The sequence below is a fragment of the Monodelphis domestica genome, chromosome 3 (assembly GCF_027887165.1).
Source record: "Monodelphis domestica isolate mMonDom1 chromosome 3, mMonDom1.pri, whole genome shotgun sequence".
In the NCBI taxonomy this organism is placed as follows: Eukaryota; Metazoa; Chordata; class Mammalia; order Didelphimorphia; family Didelphidae; genus Monodelphis; species Monodelphis domestica.
In genome coordinates this window covers 8932053-8954662 of record NC_077229.1, presented here as the reverse complement: position 1 = coordinate 8954662, position 22610 = coordinate 8932053, and the positions used below count along the sequence as shown (strand labels likewise).

Here is a 22610-nt window from a genome sequence, read left to right as displayed (position 1 = left end):
AATACCCAGTGGAATTGGGGTTTGGAAGGGTGGGGGCAGGGGAGGGAGGAAATTTTTGTAACCAAGGAATAATATTTGGAATTGACCAAATAAAAAAATGTTAAATGTTTTTTAAAAATTAAAAATATCTTTGCTAAGGTTGAAAGATTTGCTACATCTGTAAAAATTGTGACAAATACCCATCAATTCATAGATTTTTAAAATGTCACACAGTAACAAATGTGAAATATGATGTAGGTTTGTTTGCTATTATCATTAACTGGGCTATTATGAATTTTGGAGATTTTGATACTTCTTTGAATGTTCATTATCTATTGTATTACTGTTTTATTCTGAAAATCATTTGCACTCACACAGTGATTTGTGGCCATGTTAAAAAGGAAATAGATCTCATTTTTTTGGTGAGAATCCTTTGTATTCTATCTCTCCTTGGCTGACACAGTGTGTCAATGATTGTAAACTATACATTTTTTTTATTTTTTAAACTTTTTATTATTGTTTGTCCTTGCATGTGCAATATATTTGTTTTATTTTTCTCTCCTTTTTTGTATTTGAAGCACATCAACAGTATTGAGATTTTTCTTTAACTTTTTTATTTTGCAGAAATATAAGTTTATAATACATTGACCCTAATGGCAATGCATACCTACAAAGCTTTAGACAATAAAAATTATGTCACTGATTGTTAAAAAAATTATAGGACTTTGCTTAATTATTCTGATTCCAGAAGAAGGGAATACAAAAAGAGTCACTGTATACTGCTAAAGAAGCACAAAACTACCTACATAGTGCCTATCGAGCACAAGGTCAAAGAGACCAAATCCCAGTGGGATTGATGTAATTTTGAGCCAAGACAAGAAGACTTGAACTTGTCTGGGATTTGAGGTTGCAGCTATATTAACATATTGTCAGAAGCAGGACTTCCTCTGAGTCCTATCAAACATTTCACTTTTGCTGCCATCCTGGTTCCCACATGCTGCTGAAATCTAGTCCCTTTTCTGTCTTTCATGGTGTGGCAAACTTTCTATAGTCCTAGATACTGATTGGGTAAGTGTATAATTGCCTAAATCATTTTATTGGGCCCTGACTCAAGGACCTGTTATAGATTTATTTTTCCTTTACTTAGAATATTTACACATAAGACTTTGATATTTTATATTTTATACACAAGTTATTTTTTCTTTTTGTTTCAATTTTTAATATTTTAGATTTTCTTTTGCAAATTGATTCATATACCTGATAACTCAGCCATGCATCCCTGTGTAGTTCCTATGTGTTGTTATTCTCCTAAGGGGGGGGGGGAGGGAGATTATGTTATTGTTTGAACTTTGATTTAAATTTGAGCAATTTTAGGATAAGAAACTTGCTACCTCCCAAAATCCAGAAGGCTCCATGAAGATGCCTGCAGAGACCACATGCTGTACCAGAAGTTCCAGATTGAAGTTAGGGATGTGAATTAAACTTTGGGGGGATTAAATGCTTTTGTTTTGAATGTATACTATTATGCTAAAGGGGAATGCCCCCAAATTAGCTTTTTGTCAACCTCGTAATCATTGGTTTTGTTCTCTTTTCCTTTTATCCACAAATTATTGCAATTTATAAGTTAGTTATGTTCCCATAATCCTTTTGGGGAGATTGGTCTTCCAAACAGGATCACAGGGGGAATGTATAGTTAGAAATTCTTGAACCCCTAAAACTACATTACCCAAAATTCCATTCTGTATTATCTAGAATCTTTTTCCCTTTTACTGCATCCTCCAATTTTGTGTGATTGTATTTAAGTGGGCTGTAAATCCTCCCATGCTCTCTTTTACTCACAACCAGGCTGAGTTCAGGTACTGGATACTTTAGTTATTATTAATAAAACTTTTTAAATATAATACTTAGTTATCAAATATTAATTTTTAAACCCACAGCACCTTGAGGAAAGACAGTATTTCATTTTTACATTTTCATCTCAATTGTTTGATAAATTCTTGGTTGTTCATAGCATGGAATGACATTTTTAAATTCCTTTTAGTTTTAGTGGAAATATTATGAAATAAAATCCTCTGACCTAGCAATTCTTTTCAGACATTTCCCTATTTGAAAATATCTACAAGATAAGAACAAAGTCCAAGGTTGCCAGAAATGGATCAAAGGGCATAACCAAATAAAATTTTTGCCTGGATAGTATCATCACTTAAAACCCTTTTGAAGGAGGAGTGTCAAATCCTACCTAAGGTCAGTGTCCTCTTTTTACCTAAGGACTAAGATACCGACCTTCACATCCATAACTAATCAGTTAACAAGCTTGTAATTTCTCCCTCTATAAATCCCTTTATCCATTCCCTTTTAGGAAGGCTCCTCATTTTCCTCTACACTAATTATGAATTATTTTTCACTTTTAAAACAAATAATCATTCAGGTCTCATTGGATATCACTCCTCTTGCACTCTGCTTTCTCAACAAAAGGGCCTCTAATCTTTATCTCAAACAATACACTCTCAGAACCTTTATATTACTTGCCTTACTCTCCCCAAATCTGAAATTCAAACCTTGATCACTTCCCGAACAATGTTACAATTCCAAAACCTCCTTCTCCAGACCACCTTTGGTGATGTCTTCCCCCTCCAAAATATTAGTGCCTTCTCTTCCTTGAATTGCCTTGTTTGTATCATTTCACTTTTTTAACTTGTAACCCCAGTACCTAGCATACAGTTGGGCACATATTTAGTCCTTAACAAATACTATTTGATTCATTTATAGATTAGTTAGGAAACTAAAAGACTATATGGAGGAGAAATTTCAAAATGAATTAGAGAAGGAAGTTGCCACATTGAAAAAAAAAACAAGTCCTTGATGCACTGATGTATATGCTCTACCTAGAACAAAAGCTAGTATGTGGGGGGCACTTAATGTTACCTGCCATGGCTGAGCCTCCAAGGTTTCTCCATGTCTTATAGGTTCTTTTTCTGATGTCACCAGGAGCATTTCATGAAGGGCCCTGGCCACAGCATGCACAGCATTGTAGATGGTGTAACTCATATCAGACATTGCCATGTCAAAGAATTGAAGAGGAAGAGTTTCCAAGGAGCCATTTGGTGAGCATTCATTTGGCTCCTCATTTTTCAGTTTCTTCAGGCCTTTGAATGCTGAGCACCAGAACTCCTTCAATAAAGGGTCCTCTGGGTATGTGGAAGGGTTTACTATCCTGAGAAAGGACTTGAAACCAGGTATCTCCTTTGTCATCTGTGAAAATGAAAGTGCTCCATGGAAACTGTAGCCATCATTCCACTGGGGTCTCATGGGGATGTCCCAATGAGATGTGGTGATCCAGACCTTCCACAGGAATAAAAACACAGGCTGTGAATATCTAAGGATCATGAGTGAATCTGTGTCACCATGAACGATGATGACTCTGACCGGGGATTGCATAATACGTGGCATGAACTGATCCTGAGATTCTGTGTGTCTTCTCTCACTGACTGGCAACTTCTCAGTATAGGCCAGACAGATGTCATACTTAATCATGTCCTTTCTTAAGTTCCAGAGGAATTCTTCACCTCTCATATCATCTGTGGTCACCAGACCTACCCATGTCCATTCAAAATGTACCATTAATCTGATCATACCACGGTGCAGGGAAGAGTCCTTGTGGGCCATCTGGTAGAGTGAAGAGAATTGGGCCTTGTCACTCAGGGTGGAATCAAAAGGCCCATAGCTGATCTGGATGGGAAAGAAACATGAGGAATTTTCATTTCTGCACCTTTCATATTATTGAGCAAATTTCTGCAAAGTATACATTATCATTAAATGATGTTGTGTTAGAAGAAAGATGCTGGATTTAAGAATTCACTACTTAAATTTCAAGAATATCTAAATCAATTTACTTATTTGGTATTAAACTACCAATGAATCTCTTCACATATCTAGGAAAATAATAATTAAATTGACCTGGATGAAAAAAATACCAATAATCTCAAGGGAAATTCTGACAATAATGAGGAAAGACCTAGTAGTAACATCTCTTATTTTACTAAGAAGTAGTAAACATTGAAATAATTTGACATTATATAAGAAATAAAATTAGTTAATGTAATAAATGAGCTATACAACATATTGATGTAAACAATCACAATACCCTAAAGTTTGATAACTCTAAACACTTCAGCTACTAGGGATAAGAATTTACTATTCATTAAAACTGCTAGGAAATCTGAAAAGTAGTCCTGCAGTATCAAGTTATGGGTCAAAATCTTATATCATATGCCAAGATAACCTGCATGAAGGTGAATACTGTAAGGATAGGGGACAGGGAAGATTTGGAGCTGTGACAAGGAAATCACTTTAAAAGACTGATATATATTAATTTAAGGTCGCCAAGGAATTCAGCTATATAATTCCTAAATGAAAACTCAAGTCAGCAGTCAACCTTTTATGGAGTTTAATTACAAACAGGAGGAAGAAAGGAATTAGAGATAGAGAGAGAGAGGGAGAGAGAAAGGGGAGAGAAGGGAATAGGGCTTAAATACCCCTTCTGTTTAGGCTGGGCCAAAAGGCCCAAGCCCTTAGATAGCTGGGGCAAAGAAAAGAGATCAGTCCCTATTACTCACGTGACCAAAATGGAGAAACAGTCTCAGAGGCCCCCACCTTCAGCTTCCTTCAGAGCAAGCTTCTCAGAGCACACTCCAACCTATCAGACAAACTCCCCAACCACCACCCTGAGTCTTCAGACCCCTCTATCTTTAAGGAAACCATCCAAGTTCCCTCCCCTCAGTTCTCACATCTACCAATCACTGTCCATCAATTTCCCTGTGCCAATGGAGGCTCTAGCTTAACCCAGGACCACCCAGAGGTCTCTGGCTTTGCACATGTCTGTTGAGGGTCATATTTTCAAATAATTAAATCTTTGATCCTTTGCTACAGCCCTTCCTAAATCCTGTTAACCTGAGTAGGGTAGAGATTGGAATAATTAAATTTTGATCTATGCTGCAGCCCTTCCTCAATCCTGTTAGGACTGAGTAGGGTGGAGATTGATTCCAAGTATCTCCATTGTATCAATTCTAAAATCAATCATGACTCAAAGAAATTCCTGTTCTATGCTTAAGCATAGGTCAAAGTCCTTTCCACTGTTCAGCAAAAGGTTTCTGTCCTAAAGTAATCTTAAGAAGGGAGGAGGAGGAACCTCCCATGCCAATGGGGTTCACATTCCAATAGACTATCAGTAAGAAATTTTCCAAGTATAAAATTTCCCAATGGTGAAATTTCCAACATTTATAAGTCTAAGGAATTTTAAGGTTTACAATCCCCCCTGATGATCATTGGGAGACTAGTCTCCCCATTGATCATTTAACATAATCATTTTGTAGTTCTAAATTCACTTCTAACTAAAGATATACACAATATTCAATTTTCTAAGAGAAATTAGAATAGTGAGAGAGGAAATAGAAAAGAAAAGAAAGCAAAACCAATGTTTTGCTAGGCGCATTGCCAGAAAGCCAAATTAGGGGCAGTCCCTTTTGGCATAAATGTGTACAGTTACAATAAATGTTCAATCAAAAGTTCAGTCCAATCAATCACATCCAAAGTTCATTCTTGATCTTGATGAAGTGTAGGTTTTCGGCATCTTTCTGCAACAGTTCATTCTCTGGATATAAAAATTTCAAGCTTCTTTCTTGAAGATCTTTTCTCAAACAGAATCAAAATCTTTGAATTTTTTTTATAAAAGTAAAATTTTAAACAAAATTCTTGGATTTTTATAAAAATACAATCTCAAACAAAAAAAAATTCAAAAATTCTTAGATTTTAAATTAAAATACAATCCCCCCTGAAGTAAGTATTAAAAAAAAATATCAAGTTTAGCTCAGAATGCAATGTTCAGTTATGGGGGTGTATGTGTCAATTATCAAAAGAATAGAAAAATAATCAAAAACATAAGAAAAATTCAAGATAGACCTTGTATAGGTCCAGTTTAAAGTAATTTCTATCCCACAAGTATGTAGGACAGAATGCAGTAATATTTCACTTAGCCATTTGTAGCCAAGACTACAGGAAGTTGCCATAATATAAGAAGAAAAGAATTAGAATCTATTTTGATGGGGAAATGTCATTCCCTTGTCTGATTTTTTCCTCAGGGATATAGGGAGCCAGCATGATAGTCAAGCTTTGTACTTGTTTGAGTACTTCGAAAAGAGTGTAGATACAAGGAAGTCCTATGACTTAAACATAAGTTAAGCGTAGCAACCTCGAGTCTCACTTTAATATTTCTTGTGTGCTCTATTGGCACTATTCAGGTTTAGTCTGTGCTCCTTGTTTTTATCCCTTTTCCTGGAATCAGACACAAACATTAATCACAGTCCTATAATATTTTATCAATAAATGGCAGGTTCCCATAGTTTAAAGCTTTTAGGCATATGTTAATATTATAGCAAGAGTATATATATTAACTTGTATTACTGCAGGGAAAAATAATATTAATATTAATTATGTGTACCTTCAGTACAAAAAATGAGAAAAAAATCAAATATTCTGATCAAAAAAGAAAAGAAAAGAAATAAGAAAAAATAAGAAAAAATCAGTAATTCAATATATTCTTGAAAAAAAAACAGCATCAATTTGTCTATGGATTATTATCTCCAATTCATATGATAAGATAGAGTCACAATTCATATGATAGGATAGAGTCAATCAGTCTCAGCAGAAGATGCTTTCTTCACATGTGAGCAGTGAATCCAAGAGTCTCTTTCTCCAATCTTTATAGATGTTGAGAGTAGTTAATAATATTTGGAATGGTCCTTCCCATGAAGGTTGAGTTGCTCCAGTTCGCTTGAAATTCTTGATATAAACTTTATCTCCTGGGTTCAGGTCATGCAGAGAAAAGTCTAATGGTCCGGCTTGTACTGCAGCTCCGGATTCATGAAGTTCACGTAGTTTGTGCTGTAACTCCTGTATATAGGAAGCAATAGTAATATCTCCCCCTAATAGCGATGTATAAGCCGGGGAGAAAGGCTTAGCCTGTATCGCCAAAAAGCATCTCAAATGGTGAAATATGTAAGTCTCCTCTAGGCCTGCTTCTAAGATAAAATAGGGCCAGAGCGAGAATTTCAGGCCATTTTAAATGGGTCTCAGTGCATAATTTGCCAATTGATCCTGTAAGAAACTTTTTAGATCTTCTAATTGGGCTTGCATTTTATCCTTAATTTTTCCTATTTTATCCTCCATATTTCCCAATTTATCCTCAATATTCCCTGTTTTATCCTCAATATTTCCTATTTTATCCTCAATTTTTTCTATTTTATCCTCATTTTTTTAATTTTAGCATCTCTAAATATAGTATTGAGGAGTACAAAAATGATAGTACCTATTAATATAAAAATTTGGAGGTATCCTGCATTCCTCAATGCCCCTAATTCTTCAGCTGCCATATAATTGTCAAAGAATGTAGTAATCATTTATATATATATATATATATATATATATATATATATATATATATATATATATATATTTTGTAATTTCACAAAACACGTGGGGAGCAGGGCAAAGCAACAAACTTTCCACAGGGTTGTTTTTTTTTTAATCCAGCAAGTTGTTCCTTAAGGGAAAGGATATTTAGAAACAGCTCTTCCAGCCAGGACTTTAGAGTCCTGTTGCTGAGATTTAAAAGAGCTGTTTTCTGTCTATCAGAGTCACACAGCTGGGAAGTATCTGAGGTCCAATTTGAACCCAGGAACTTCTGTCTCTAGGCCTGGCTCTCAATCCACTGAGCTACCCAGCTGTCTCTTAAGATTAAAGGGAAGAAAAAGAAAAACTGCTGATTCCAATTTAACTTAAGGAAAAAGGAGAAGAGAGAAAAAGTTTTTTATACTCACGTGTTCTAGCAGCTGTGTCTTTAAGCCAAGTTTTTTGTTAAAAGGGACTAAGTGGTGAGACGGTATAGAAAAAAGGCAAGGAATTTCAGAAGTTTATTGAGAGAATTCTTTAAACTCCCGTGTGGTCAGCCACAATGTGACAAGTAAATCACTTTAAAAGACTGATATATATTAATTTAAGGTCACCAAGGAATTCAGCTATGTAATTCCTAAATGAAAACTCAAGTCAGCAGTCAACCTTTTATGGAGTTTAATTACAAACAGGAGGAAGAAAGGAATTAGAGATAGAGAGAGAGAGGGAGAGAGAAAGGGGAGAGAAGGGAATAGGGCTTAAATACCCCTTCTGTTTAGGCTGGGCCAAAAGGCCCAAGCCCTTAGATAGCTGGGGCAAAGAAAAGAGATCAGTCCCTATTACTCACGTGACCAAAATGGAGAAACAGTCTCAGAGGCCCCCACCTTCAGCTTCCTTCAGAGCAAGCTTCTCAGCACACTCCAACCTATCAGACAAACTCCTCAACCACCACCCTGAGTCTTCAGACCCCTCTATCTTTAAGGAAACCATCCAAGTTCCCTCCCCTCAGTTCTCACATCTACCAATCACTGTCCATCAATTTCCCTGTGCCAATGGAGGCTCTAGCTTAACCCAGGACCGCCCAGAGGTCTCTGGCTTTGCACATGTCTGTTGAGGGTCATATTTTCAAATAATTAAATCTTTGATCCTTTGCTACAGCCCTTCCTAAATCCTGTTAACCTGAGTAGGGTAGAGATTGGAATAATTAAATTTTGATCTATGCTGCAGCCCTTCCTCAATCCTGTTAGGACTGAGTAGGGTGGAGATTGATTCCAAGTATCTCCATTGTATCAATTCTAAAATCAATCATGACTCAAAGAAATTCCTGTTCTATGCTTAAGCATAGGTCAAAGTCCTTTCCACTGTTCAGCAAAAGGTTTCTGTCCTAAAGTAATCTTAAGAAGGGAGGAGGAGGAACCTCCCATGCCAATGGGGTTCACATTCCAATAGACTATCAGTAAGAAATTTTCCAAGTATAAAATTTCCCAATGGTGAAATTTCCAACATTTATAAGTCTAAGGAATTTTAAGGTTTACAGAGCCCTGATATGAGGACTGAGAGAGGACCAGTGACAGTTGAAGAGCAAGGACTTCTGAGAGGAAAAACGGATCTGGGAGAGTTCTGAGGAGGCTCTGGGTCTTCTCACCTAGGACGTGAACCTGTCAGGACCAGTTTGGGGGGCTGAGGAATCCCCGAAGCCACCAGAGAAGATCCTGCTTCTTCCTTTAAGCTCATAACATCTCCGTTTGAACATACATCTCTTACCTCTCTCCATGGTAAAAAGACATCTCAATCCCCTAAGGGAGGGCTGTGGTCTCTCAGAAGGAGAGAATAGCTCCCTTGTCCTTCCTTGCCTTCCTGAACTGATTCCTTCATAATAATTCTTGGGCCAAATAGTTAATTGAGTTAATAGAGAGACTATTTTAGATGGGAAGGGCCGGAGATGTCTGAGCAGAATGACTTGCCTTTCAGATTAAGGACCCTGAAGGAAACAACAGGGCTTCGTTCCTTCTTACCTTATCCAGTCTGCCCGTGAATCAGTATTAAATCCCGTAATAGCAGTCAGATAGCGCTGATGCCTCTCAGTACAATAAAAGGGGGTACTTCGAGAAACTAGCCGTTCCCTCGGAGGCAAGACCCCTAGCTGGGGTCGGCCTCAAGATCTTCTCAGAGGGAGAGGCTCCAAAGTCATCCTGCAGTGAAGCTGACGGGAAGATCATCTTCAAATCCCTTCCAGCCATTTCGCTAAGGGACACAGAGTGGCAACTGACAACCCATCACTGGGGAGAGGGAGAGAGGCAGCCGCTGCATCTCTACTGGCCTGGGCTCCCTCCCTCACACAGTTTCTCTTCCTAAAAAGTCTCTTCCTTCTTTACTGATATACCACCATTGTTCGTGTAGTCAGGCTTTCATTTTAACAGCTAGATAGCCATTTTGACAGTTGGTAATGCCAGCAAAGGGGGAAAAAAAACCTGACAGAATTGTCAGTCTCTGGTAGCCATCTTGAACTACGGAAACCCACAGAGGACAAGTCTGCTAGCCACACCTACTCACTGGGGGGGAGAGGACTTCTTAAAGGGCCAGACTTAAAAGCACTGTAGAGGTTGGTTGGTTTGCAAAATGTATTACAAAGTCATAGTCGCAATGTCATCTCTAGTCATGGTGACCCAACTGTCCTTTGGGGTCTATGATACGGTCTGGAGCATCATTCCAGAGTATCTCTGGCCACTTATACAACTGGTACAATTATGGGACTGGGTCAAGAATGAAGCAGGGAATCTTTGGTCCCTCTTCCCTGCAGCCTATGGAACAACCATTTTCCTATGGCAGATGCTCACTTGCCTAAAGAAGGGAATAAACATGATTAGGGGCAAACAACTCAGCAACACTGAGGATCCCAGATTAGTGATGGCCCTCAAACAGACAGGCAAATGGCATGAATTGTACCAAGGACTGATTTTTAAAATGGAAAAGACTGGAACATCATCCACAGACAAACTGACTGAAGCCAAAAAAACAACACAGACGTGCAAGCCACAGGGGGTGCAGAGAGGGTGAAAAATATTCTTCTAATCCAGGACTACGTGAAACTAAGTCCGGATTCTGGGATTGTCCACCTCGAAATTCACAAGCCTTTCTCTGCATTCGACCTGGAAGGCCGGCAGAGGAGAATGCCCAATTTTTATCTGGAGCCTTATAAGTGTGTAAAAGAGCTTAAACAGGCAATCAGGCTCTATGAGCCTAACTTCCAAGATATGGACCTTCTTTGGGGGGGAACTTTTTACCCCAAGAGAAAAATATCAGTTCATTAATAAGACCAGGCAAGACTCAGATTTGACAGACTGGCCCTTGGTTCATTCAGATCTGGAATTGTCCAAACCCCACAACTTAACTTAACTCTGTAAAGCTCGTGAAGATTTGCTGGGGGCAATAAAAACTTTTGTCCCTTGTCCAAATTCTTGGGGCAAATTTAAATGCCTGAACCAAGAATTAAATGAACACCCTTCTCTATTTCTTGATTGTCTGGTCGAGGCCACCAAAACCATCTTGGGCTTCCCAGAACAATGGGAGCATGCACTCCAGCATGTGAAAAGGTAATTCCTCAAAGGCTGCATATCCCCATTAGGCAATTTTCAGGCAGTTTTGCCCTAAATTTGAGACCATGATCCTAGAAGACCTAAGGGAATCCTTATCTTATTTATTTGACTCCAATAGGGAGTAACACTGAGAAAAAGATGACCAAATCAAAGGCCTCAAACAGAAACTCAAAGAGGCAAATGACACCATTAGGTAGAAAGAGATAGATGAGGTAAAGAGCTTAGCCACTATTAGAACCTATAGGCAGCCCAGACCTCAATTCCAGCAAACCAGGCAATCTAACCCCAAAAGGTGCTTCTTATGTAGTAGGATGGATCACATAATGATAGTTAGCCCACTAAAAGCTCAAATAGATCAGAATAATGGCAAAAGGTCAAACAACAACAATAACAACAACACAAGCCAGTACAGATATAGTAGGAACAACAAGGTGGGTAACAGTAACATATTCCAATGCTGTTACCACTGCCAGCTAAAGGCTGAAGCACCAGACCTCGATACCATGAAGAAAATAATCGCCTAGGCAGACTCACCCTAAGTATTCCTCAGTTCTGGCAAGTGGGAACAAAGATTTATCCTTATGAAGCCAGGAAAGGGCATTCCTAACAAAGATAACTGGAAGTGGGTGCAAGAAAAGTCATAGGGCACAAAATCCAGTGGCACAATACTAGGGGAAGAAACAAGCCATGGAGGCAAAAAACTAAAAAACTTGGATCAAATTGAGGAGGAAAAGGAAATGCATAGAGATGTCAATGATATAAAAAAACAAAATCTTTGGGACACAGGGAACACATAATGGGGTACAAGAAAACAAAGAAAATAACATAAACCACATCATGACCCTCATGGGAAACTTTCTCAGTTGCAGAAATGAGAGTGTAGCAGTTACTATAAAAAACTCACAAAAGTCCTCATTACAAAGGAAAAAATTATTCAAAGTTGGCACAAAGCAACAATATTGTGAGGAAAACAAAGAGTTATTTGAGTGTTCCACAAGCTCTAAAGTGCAGGAGGCAGAAAAGAAACATGAAAACTTACAAGAAAGTTTCAGTGAGGAACAGGAAGTGGCTTTTAGCATCCATACAAACAGACCCCCAGAACAAAGAATGCTAGGGAATGTTTCAGCAAAAGGAAATTCAAAAGACATTGAAAAGGCATCAAACTTAAAACCAGAAGTGAAAGAATTCCATCCAAAAGCATTATTGGGGACTAATGGAAACAACAGAATGGCACCACTGACAATAAAATCACAAACTCAAACTGATAACATTGAAATCCAAGCTGAAAGCAAAATTAACCCTGAATGCTTAATACAGAAAGACATGGAAAATCTTGAACACCAACAGAAAGAAGCAAAAGAAGGAAAGGAATGGGAAATGGGAACATAGCCACAAGCATTCATCACAGCTGTATGTTCACCCATTAACCACAAGTTTCTTTAAATCTTACAAACATGTCTGATGGGGATGGAATACAGGATCCAAGAAATATTCCCTGTACACCTCACAATGAAAGTAACCCAATAAAAAAGGCTGCTCAAAAAGAAGTATTCTCTGTTGTAAACCTCAAACCACAAGCAATGAAGCAACAGAGTTACCTGAAGATGTAACAGATGAAGAAAACTTGCACACAAAAAGAGAAAATACATTTCTTGCACATAACAACACTGAACACAAAGAATCATGCAAACCCAATCACATCAACTTACATAGCATCAATCTGTGACAACACACAACTACAAGTAAATCAGCACATCGTCATGACAACTTTACAAAATGAATCAGAGACTCAATGGTTAAAACGAATGGAAACAAACTCACAAACTGAAATCAAGGGTTCGAGGCAGGAAAATAACTGGGGAGAAAGAGACCAAGATTTGGGAAATAATGAGATTCTACATACAATGACACCTGTGATTCAAAGCAAAGAGAATCTAGAGCCATATGTATGGATCAAAGTAGAGGAACAAAATTACAAAGCATTAATGAATACTGGTGCCATCCAATCTGTTCTCAGGTCATCTCCTGAAAATAGTGTTATCAAAGGGTCCATTCAAATAAAAGGGGCTACCAGGGAAGTTCAAAGAGTCCCTAAATTGAAACCAAAATTAGTCAAACTGGGACCTTTAACACTTGACCACTCATTCCTGCTAATGCCAGGATGCCCAGACAACCTGATTAGTTGAGATCTTTTAGATAAAGTCGGGGCAACCATCCAATGTGACCAATCAGGGAAAGTCTACTTACATCTTCCCAAATAATCACTAAAGCATTATCCACAACTGTTCCTAGGGCAAGTAGATGAAAACCCTGAATAATGGCAAATGGACATTATAGAAGGGGTATGGGCAAGCCATTCTAATGATGTAGGAATAATAAAATCAGCTGCACCTGTCAAAATAGAAGTCAAAGAGGGTACTCCACCAAGAATCCTTCAATATAAACTAAACAAAGATGCTTTGGAAGGGATCACACCAATAACAGTCTATTGAATTAGGAAATACTAACACCAGTAATCTCTGACTACAACACACCCATCATGTCCATAAAAAAGCAAAAGCCAAATCCTGAAGGCAAAACATCCTAGAGATTCATTCAAGATCTAAGGGCAGTAAATAATCATGTGAAAAAGACCCACACAGTGACTCCATCTCCAAGTTCATTATAGCAGATACCAAGTACAGCAAGATGGCACTCTGTTATTGACTTGTCAAATGCATATTTTACTGTCCCTGTGCAGAGTCAAAAGATATTTACCTTTATCTGTACTGGAACTGCATGTTGGGCCCAATTAGTTCAAGGGTTCTCCAAAAGTGAATCAATATTTTGCCAATTATTAAAAAGGGGACCTGGAAACCATCAAATTTAAACACAACAAAGTGATCCACTATGTGGATGACATTCTTATTGCTTCCCCTACTGCTAAAAATCTGTTTCCAGGATTCAAAAGCTCTACTGATAGAATTATACAAGAGAGGGCACAAGGTGTCAAAAAAGCAAGCTGCAGTAGGTCATGCCTAAAGTAAAATATCTGGAATTCATTCTAGATAATGGCACAAGGAAAATTTCAAGAAAAAAGTATAGCTGGCATTCAAAACTTGAGTGTGCCAAAGACAAAGAAACAGCTAAAGGCATTCCTCGGGGTTGCAGGATTTTGTCGGCAATGGGTCCTGGTTGTAGCCATTTTTCAAAATGCCTAACAGACTTGACCAGGAATGAGGACCCAGAACCCTTGAAACTCAATAAAAAAAAATCTGAATTCTCTGTCTCAGTTAAAACGGGCTATATTAACAGCTCCAGCATTTGGAATCCCAGACTATATAGTAAAGAGTTCCATTTGTTTGTCCATGAAGCAATGGGGATAGCTTCAGGAGATTTAGTCCAGACTCTAGGACAACAATTTAGGCCAATTTACAACAATTTTAGCTGTAGCTTACTACAACTCTCAGATCGATCCAGTAGCCCACGCTATGGTCCATTGCCTCAGGGCAATTGCAACTGTCGCTCTTATGGTGAAAAATTCAAGAGATTTAATTTTGGGGTGCAAGCTAAATGTGTACTCAGCTCACGAAGTAGAAAGTATACTGAAAAAGAGCAATATCTAGAATTTTACATTAGCCTGATTGTCTCAATATGAAATAATACTACATAAGATAATAAGGGATAAGAATTAACTATTAATTAAAACTGCTAGGAAAACTGGAAAACAGTCCTGCAGTATCAGGTTATAGGTTAAAAACTTATATCATATGCCAAGATAACCTACAAAAAGGTGCATACCTTAAACATAAAGGATGACATAAAAAAAGATGTCTGAGGAATAAATTTAAAAATACCTTTTATATTAATGCATCATGAAACAATTCATGACCAGTCCGAGGATTGATGGTCACAGCAGATAAATAGACAATTTGGAGAACATAAAACTATAAAGTTTTTGCAAAAACAATGACAGGTTAGATAAAATTAGGAAAGGAATAAGTAATTGGAGGGAATATGTTTAAATAATTTTCTTGGATAAAAGCTGCATTTTCAAGATATCTGAGAAATAGATTCACCAGAAACGATACTTATAACCAAACAGATAAATAATTAAAAGAATGAACATGCAGTTTTCAAAAGAAGGTATGGATAAGGATCATTAGAACCAGGAACACAGAGAAATATAAGTGAAAGCAACTATGAAGTTTTACCTCATATTTATGGATTGGAAAAGTTGACAATCAAAGAAAATCACAAAGGTCAGAAGGGCTATGGGAACTTGACACATTATCGTGGTACTGTGGGATAGTTTAGTTGTCCCAGAAAGCAATTTGGAACTATGCCTCAAAAGTTACTAAATCATGCATATCCTTGGATGCAATTACAATACTAATTTGCATGAATTTAAAGAGTTTTTAAAAAACAGAAAAAGACCAAAGGGTAGAAAACTATTCATACCAGTTCCTTTTATGGAGGCAATGAATTACTGTGAGAGTTCCCATCAGTTGGGGAATAACTGAATGGGTTATGTGCTATGTGAATATGAGGAAATATTATTATTATTATTTTCAAATAAATCTTGAATAAGATAATTTCAGAAAAACCTTAGAAGACATGTATGAACTGATGTGAAATACACAATAAATCTAACAATCTAAGTGAAATGGATGAATACTTACAATAACATAAAGTGCTCTGATTAGCAGCAGAACTATAATGCTTAAATAACACTCCCTTAGAAAAAGATATAAAAAATAAAAAAGAAATTTAACAAGCCACCAATTAACTAAGAAAAAATCCCCAGAGTCAGATGGATTCACAAGTGAATTGTCCCAAATATATGAATAACAATTAATTTTAATACTTTATAAGCTGCCTGGCAAAATAGGGAAAGAAGGAGTCAAAGAAAACTAGTTTTATGATACAAATATTTTAATACATCAATCAGGAAGAGAAAAAATTCAGAACAAATTCCTTAATAAATATTGATACAAAGAGTTTAAATAAAATATTAGCAAGGAGACAACTGCAATATATCAGGAGATCATAAACTAAAACAGATGGAATTTATACCAGTAATGGAGAACTGATTCAATATTAGGAAAACAAACAGAATCATTGGACATATTCATAAAAAAAAGCTTCAAAAATCACAGGATTTTTTGTGATCTTCTTGGTTACCATTTCTTATGGTGAAATACTATTTGATTACACTCATATAACACAACTTGTTAGTTATTCCCAAATTTATCAGCATCCCTTCATTCTCTAGTTATTTGCCACAAAAAAACCCAGACAATATACTTTTGTGCAAGTAGGTGCTTTTTCTTTATCTTTGATCTCTTTGCCATACTAACTTAACAGTGGTATTTTTCAATTAAAGGGTAGATCTATAGAATTGTGACAAGATAAAGAACAAGAAAATAGGATGTAGTTCTAGCAGTGACCAATACTTCTGTGAGAAAACAGAGCTTTCCCAGAATCATGAATAATTTCCCTACTGATAAATGCCCAAAAGATATGAACAAATAGTTTTCAGAAAAAGAAATCAAAAATCACTATTAAAACAGCCATGAGATATCAATTAGTAATTCTCAGATTAGCTCATGTGACAGAAGAGGAATATAAGAAATGTTGGAAGGAACATGGAAAATATAGACACTAATGCTTGTTAATGGAGTTGTCAACTGATCCTATCCTTCTGGAGACTATTTTGAAACTATGCCCAAAGGGATATAAAACTGTGCATAACCTTTGATTAGGTATATATGTGGAAATTATGAGGCTTGTCCACTTACTTTATATAGAGAGATTAGAGGAGAAAAGGCCAATGTGTTGATTATGAGGTTATGATCATGAGTTAGAGGGAGGAATAAGAGACTGACTTCAAGAGAAAAAGAGAAGTATGAAGTTTGAGGAGTTTGGGGATTGGGAAGTAGTGAGGTTAGGTCTATATCCAAAAGAGATTTTTTAAAAGGAAAAAGTACCTTTATGAAAAAAATTAAAGCAATTTTGTGTGTAGGCAAATAATTGGAAATTGAGGGGATCCCCATCAACTGGAAGAGAGCTGAACAATTAACAGTTTCTGATTATGATAGAACATTATTGGCTTTAAGAAGAAATGAGGAGGATGCTTTCAGAAGAAACCTGGAATGACATGAAGTGGAGCAAAGTGAAGTGAGATAAACCATTTGTAAAACACTGGATACAATAATATCAATTTTGAAAAATAATCAACTATTCATTACAGTTATTCTTAGAAATACAGAGATCCAAGATCATTCAGAAGATCACTTGAGGAAAAATGTTGTCTAACTTCAAATAAAGAATAAATCAAATAGGAATGTATATAAAAGCAGACTTTTAAATTTTTTTCTTATTTTTTCCCCTTTGGTCTATGTTCTCTTTTCAACAGAATTATTATGTGAATATATTTATCATGATTTCAAATGCAAAATTTATATAAAATTGCTTACTTTGTTAAGGTAGAGGTAAGGAAGGGAGTGAAGAAAATCATTTGGAAGTCAAAATTTTTTAAAAAGGAATGTTTAAACTTTTTACATATAATTGGAAATCTGAATATGTCATATATAATATATAAAAAAGAAAATGAGTCACACAATTTCCTATTTCCAAACTACTTTTCAATATTTGCCTTTTTCTCTTCGAGATAGTCATTTATTCCTCCATGTGATCCATTCGTAGCATTGGAATCATCTTTGACTGGCTCCTCCCCTTTAATCTCTCTAATATACAATTAGAAGTCTTGTCACTTCTATATTCATAACATTTCAGATTTATTTTATATAGCACCCACCTCTCTCCAGGCCTCTGGGCTTGCATTGCCAGTTGACTATTAGATGGTATAAATTAAATGTCTTATGTACATCTTAAATTCCATAGGTCCCAACTTAACTCATTATTCCCTACCCTTAAATTAATCCCTCAACAAGCCTTCCCCTTTTCCCAATTTCCCTATTTCTGTTGAGGATACTAAATCCTAGTCATCTAAGCTTTATAATTTTTCATACCACACACCCTGCTGAACTACAAATCAGGGCATGTGGGCTCCCTTCTTAGTTCTGCTCCCAACGACCTGCTTGACTTAGGGAATGCTCCTGCCCATGGTAATCTTCAGAGTCTGCTGGAGAGAGATAAGCAGTTTGTTCAAGCTTATATCTAGGTTGCTTACGCATGCCAAAAGGTGAATAATAAGATCTGTCTTCAGTCCATAGTCTGGTCCTTACTGAAAGCCACTCTACTACTCCAATGACTGAATGGATTGAGAAAAGCACAGAAGTCGATTGGCTCAGTATCCCCCACCTGTGGAAACTTGTAGAGCTCAAGTAGGGTCCCCATCTGGATAGAGAGAGCTGATGTGGCTCCTCCAATGATAGCCACAGACTTGTCCTGCCCATAGCAGCTATAGTTAGGGATGAGCTGGCCCAGCCCAGACAGCCATCTCAGGGAGCTCTCCAAGGTCCTCTCACCACTGTGGTAGGCATTGTAAACATGGAATCCCAGGGAAGAAATATTGGGCAACAGATTGGGGTCCCTGTTGATTTCCTCCACAGCAAATAGCAGGGCCAGGACCTGCTGGTAATTTTTGTGCAGCCACCTGAGGGATTGAGAGTAGGAAACTAAGAAAAAAATATTCAAATTCAGTTCATTAGACTCAGTCAACAAGCAATTTTTTAGCACTTTATATCAGGCACAGTGCAGGATACTGAGGATAAAAAGAAAAGGAGCATGCCCTCTCTCAAGGATCTTCTAATTGGAAAAATAGCATAGGCATTCACATCTCCTTTCAGTTCCTAAAGACCCTCTCTTTGTTTAAGATATAGCTTAAGCACAAACTTGCAGATCTTTTTCATTAATCTTGATCTTCCCAACTTCTTGTGTGTCCGTTCCAAATGATCTCAGTGTATAAAGAGTGCCAGACTTACAGTCAAGAAGACAGTAAGTTCAAATCCACTTTCAGACATTTAGTAGTTTTGTGATGCTGGGCAATCAAATTAACCCTGTTTGTCTCAGTTTCTTCATATGTAAAATGAGCTGGAGAAGGAAATGGCAAACCAGCCACTCCATTAACTTTGCCAGATAAACCTGAAATGGGTTCACAAAGACTGCAATACAATTAAAATCACTAAAAGCAAGATTATATTAATTCAGATTATATTTATGTACTGTACATTTTATATGAAGATATACTAATATACTCTTCTTCATTAAGATATTAATTCCTGGTAAGTTGGGAAGGGTTATTTCTTTGGGTGTATTTCTTCTAAGCTGCTTCTAGAAAGTGCTTGGTAAATAATAGTACTTAATAAATACTTGAATAACTGATTTTACATGGAAACCATTTCCATATTCTTGTTCTTTCCATTAGAATTTGGATTGGAGGGCATTTTTGTCCCCATCAAAACCCTCTTCCTTGAACTTATCTACAATTCAGTCAGAATGGATGTTTTTCAGGAACTTTTAAAAAACTCATTTGGAGTGGAGGGAGCAGGACCCACCACCCCCAGAAATCAGCAAAGACTCATTCTGAGCAGGAAGTGAAAAAGGACAGAGAATATAAAAAGAGATTGAAATAATATAATGCAAGGTAATTGAGACTTTGTTTCCATATTTTAACTGCTGAATTAAGATCAATCCAGTGAGCACAGGAAGGCAGATGACTGGGGAAAACAAGAAATAGAGAGTGATAATCGATAAAGTCATAGGACAGTAGATACAGAATATGAAGAAACAGAAACTCACGAGGTAATATCCAGTAACCCATTAGCTATTTTACAACTTTTCCCATTCTTACTCAGCTCCCATCTCCTAGCCATGTGCATATATGAATTCTAAGACTCCCAAGCAATTTCACCATGACACTGCCAGAGCACAAATATCCCTGAAGAAGGATCTGGATTTCAAACACCAAAACTCCGGTTCCTGAGTCAATGTTTTTGCCCATTTTTATTTTTATTTTGAATGTCAACACTTTAAAATATTTCTATATTTCCATAGTTTCCCAGAGGCAGTAAATGAAGAAAACTTTAACATGGACCATACAGAAAGTTGTCGGTACTATTACATGTGTCCTGAACATGACAGCAGACACTAATGTGGTACCTCTCCAAAGCCTATAGTGGCAGGTGCTGTTTTACAGGGGAATAAATTGAGGTCTAGAATAATTAATAGTAATAATAATAATGATAATAATAGCTAACACCTATTTACCGAGCTTCACAAAGCCCTCAGACATTTGCACTATTGTCTCCACTTTATAAGGGAGGAAACTGAGACTCATTGCAGTTAATGTGGTTCTTTGAGACTTGCAAAATGCTTTCCATACATAATGCCATTAGATCAACCAAGAGGTACTGCTAGATGGTTGAATCATAAACCTAGATATGGCAGAGATCCCAGAGAGAATGTGAGAGAAAACTCCTTCTCTCAGTCCTTTTGATAAATTTCACAGGGGAAAAGAATTTCAAGGGATAATTAGGGGGGCAGCTGGGTAGCTCAGTGGATGGAGAGCCAGGCCTAGAGATAGGAGGTCCTAGGTTCAAATCTGGTCTCAGACACTTCCCAGCTGTGTGACCCTGGGCAAGTCACTTGACCCCCATTGCCTAGCCCTTACCACTCTTCTGCCTTGGCACCAATACACAGTATTGACTCCAAGACAGAAGGTACGGGTTTAAAAAAAGAGAGAGAGAGACAGAAAATCAGGCAGGTACTTACTTATAATCTCCACAACTCTTGTCAGGATCACTTTGAAAGAGACCTGCTCCTGTGACATTTCTCACTTGTACGGAATGCATGGGGAAAAAACTCCCAATAATTAGTTCTCCATCTCTGGAGAGACTGGGACTGTTTTTTAGGAAACAAGTGGCCTTCTCTGTCTTATGCACAGAAAGTGAGAGCTGAAGGAGCATTAACAGAAGGACAGGAATCATATGGGAAATTTGTCTCTGAAATCTGGGAGGCATCACTGTGAACATCAGTAAAATCCCAAGCAGAGAGGTAGTCAGTTAGTGACTAGCAGAAGGTCACCTCCCTGGGTCTTGCCATGATGGAGAATGTCCAGCCTCTGAAAAATCACCTCTGAGTGCCAAGACCTATTCTAGGTGCCCACACAAACACAAATGAACATGAGGCAGGCATTTGTTTGGGGGAGTGATGGAAGGAGAGGAGTATTTAAGCATCACTGTTTCTGAGATTAGAAACTTTCCTAATGATCTTGTTTTGAGAGTGGGCAGGTACCTGCCTTTCCCCTGACATCAGTCTTCATCCTCAGCCATGGAGAAGCTCTTGGGACCATCTCTACCTGAAGCATCTCAAGCTCTGTCATTGAGTCCAACAGGAGAACCAAAACAGAAAGGGAAAAATATGTTTTTGAATCTCTCTCCCTGCTCCTGATAAAGCTCATGGGACCTGAAAAACTTTGAGTTAATTAAGAAGCTTACTTTCTCTGTTTTTAATGTTTCTTCCTCCTCAGCTGGTGACCCATGGGTGTCCTTGTATCAGCAAGTGGCCATATGGACTCTGAGGCTGATACAAGGTGTTACATCAGGTATAATTCTTTCTGAAGTTATTCTGAGCTTCAGGCAGAAATCACTGTGTAAGATCAGAAACTCTCAGCCACAACACACCAAGTGATTACAAGATCCATAGTCTTAACTGACACACATGTAATAATGATAATATTATTAATAATAAAAACATTGATGCTTGCAAAAAATATATTATCTCATTTGATCCTCAAAACTTACTGTGAAGGAGGTAATATTATTGTCCCCATTTTGTAGATGAGGAATTAATAACATAGTTAATAAGTTTCTGAGTAATATTTGAACTGAGGTTTCCCAATTCAAAGTCTACTGCTATTAACCATGGTACTCCCTGTAAGCTCCTTGTGCTAACCTTGGGCAATGCAGGTGCAGCCCTGACAACTTCAGGTGCAGAGTAATCTCTTCTAGGTGCTTTCTTTGGCCATGAATTACTTACAAGTCCTCTTCCCTTACTATCCCAACTACCTCATCACAATCATTGAGTAGTAGAGACTTATAACAGAATATCAGAAGGGAAAAGTCCCTCCAAGGTCATCAGATCCAGCCCACAGTCAGGAGCAGAAATCTCCCTTTACAATGAGTCCTCCAAAAACTTGAAATTTTCCTGACCCCAACCCTCATCATGACAAGAGTGACTGTCCTAGAGAAGTGACAAATCCATGAGGATTTGAGAGTTATAAGGGACTTCAGAAGGCATTTAGTCTAATCCATATTTCAAAAAATTTTCAGTTTCCCAGCCTCCTATATAATCTGTGTCTCCAGTTAAAACTCATTGGTGGACATGTCACCACATCCTGGGATAATTCATTGCATTTGAATCAACTCTGGAATCTATATCTCTGTCACTTCGGTCCATATTTGTTCTTCAACCTTTCTATATGCAATCTTCAAACACTTGGAGATATCTTTAATTTCAGTGGAATTTTTTCTTTTCCAGGATTACCATTTTTATTTCCTTCAATAAATGTATATATAATTTACAAACCATCAACATGTTGGTCTCCCTCCCAGACTATACCCTTTCAGACATCTGAAGGGAAAC

The 22610-nt window shown here is 37.4% G+C and overlaps 1 protein-coding gene across 2 annotated transcripts in view; it reads right to left on the bottom strand.

The window, feature by feature from the left end:
- Window positions 1–22580, bottom strand: part of VN2R533 (vomeronasal 2 receptor 533) — a 41150-nt gene extending 18570 nt beyond the window's left edge. Inside the window, exons 1-3 of one of the 2 annotated variants that reach the window (XM_016431263.2) lie at window positions 20739–22580; window positions 18327–18621; window positions 2905–3708 (exon numbers count right to left, since the gene is read on the bottom strand). In XM_016431263.2, the coding sequence (XP_016286749.2) occupies window positions 2905–3708; window positions 18327–18621; window positions 20739–20998 (1359 nt within the window). In that variant the 5' untranslated portion in view covers window positions 20999–22580. Of the gene's footprint in view, window positions 1–2904; window positions 3709–18326; window positions 18678–20738 lie in introns of both variants that reach the window. The other variant, NM_001099537.1, reaches the window with a different exon arrangement.
- Between the last annotated feature and the right edge of the window lie 30 nt (window positions 22581–22610).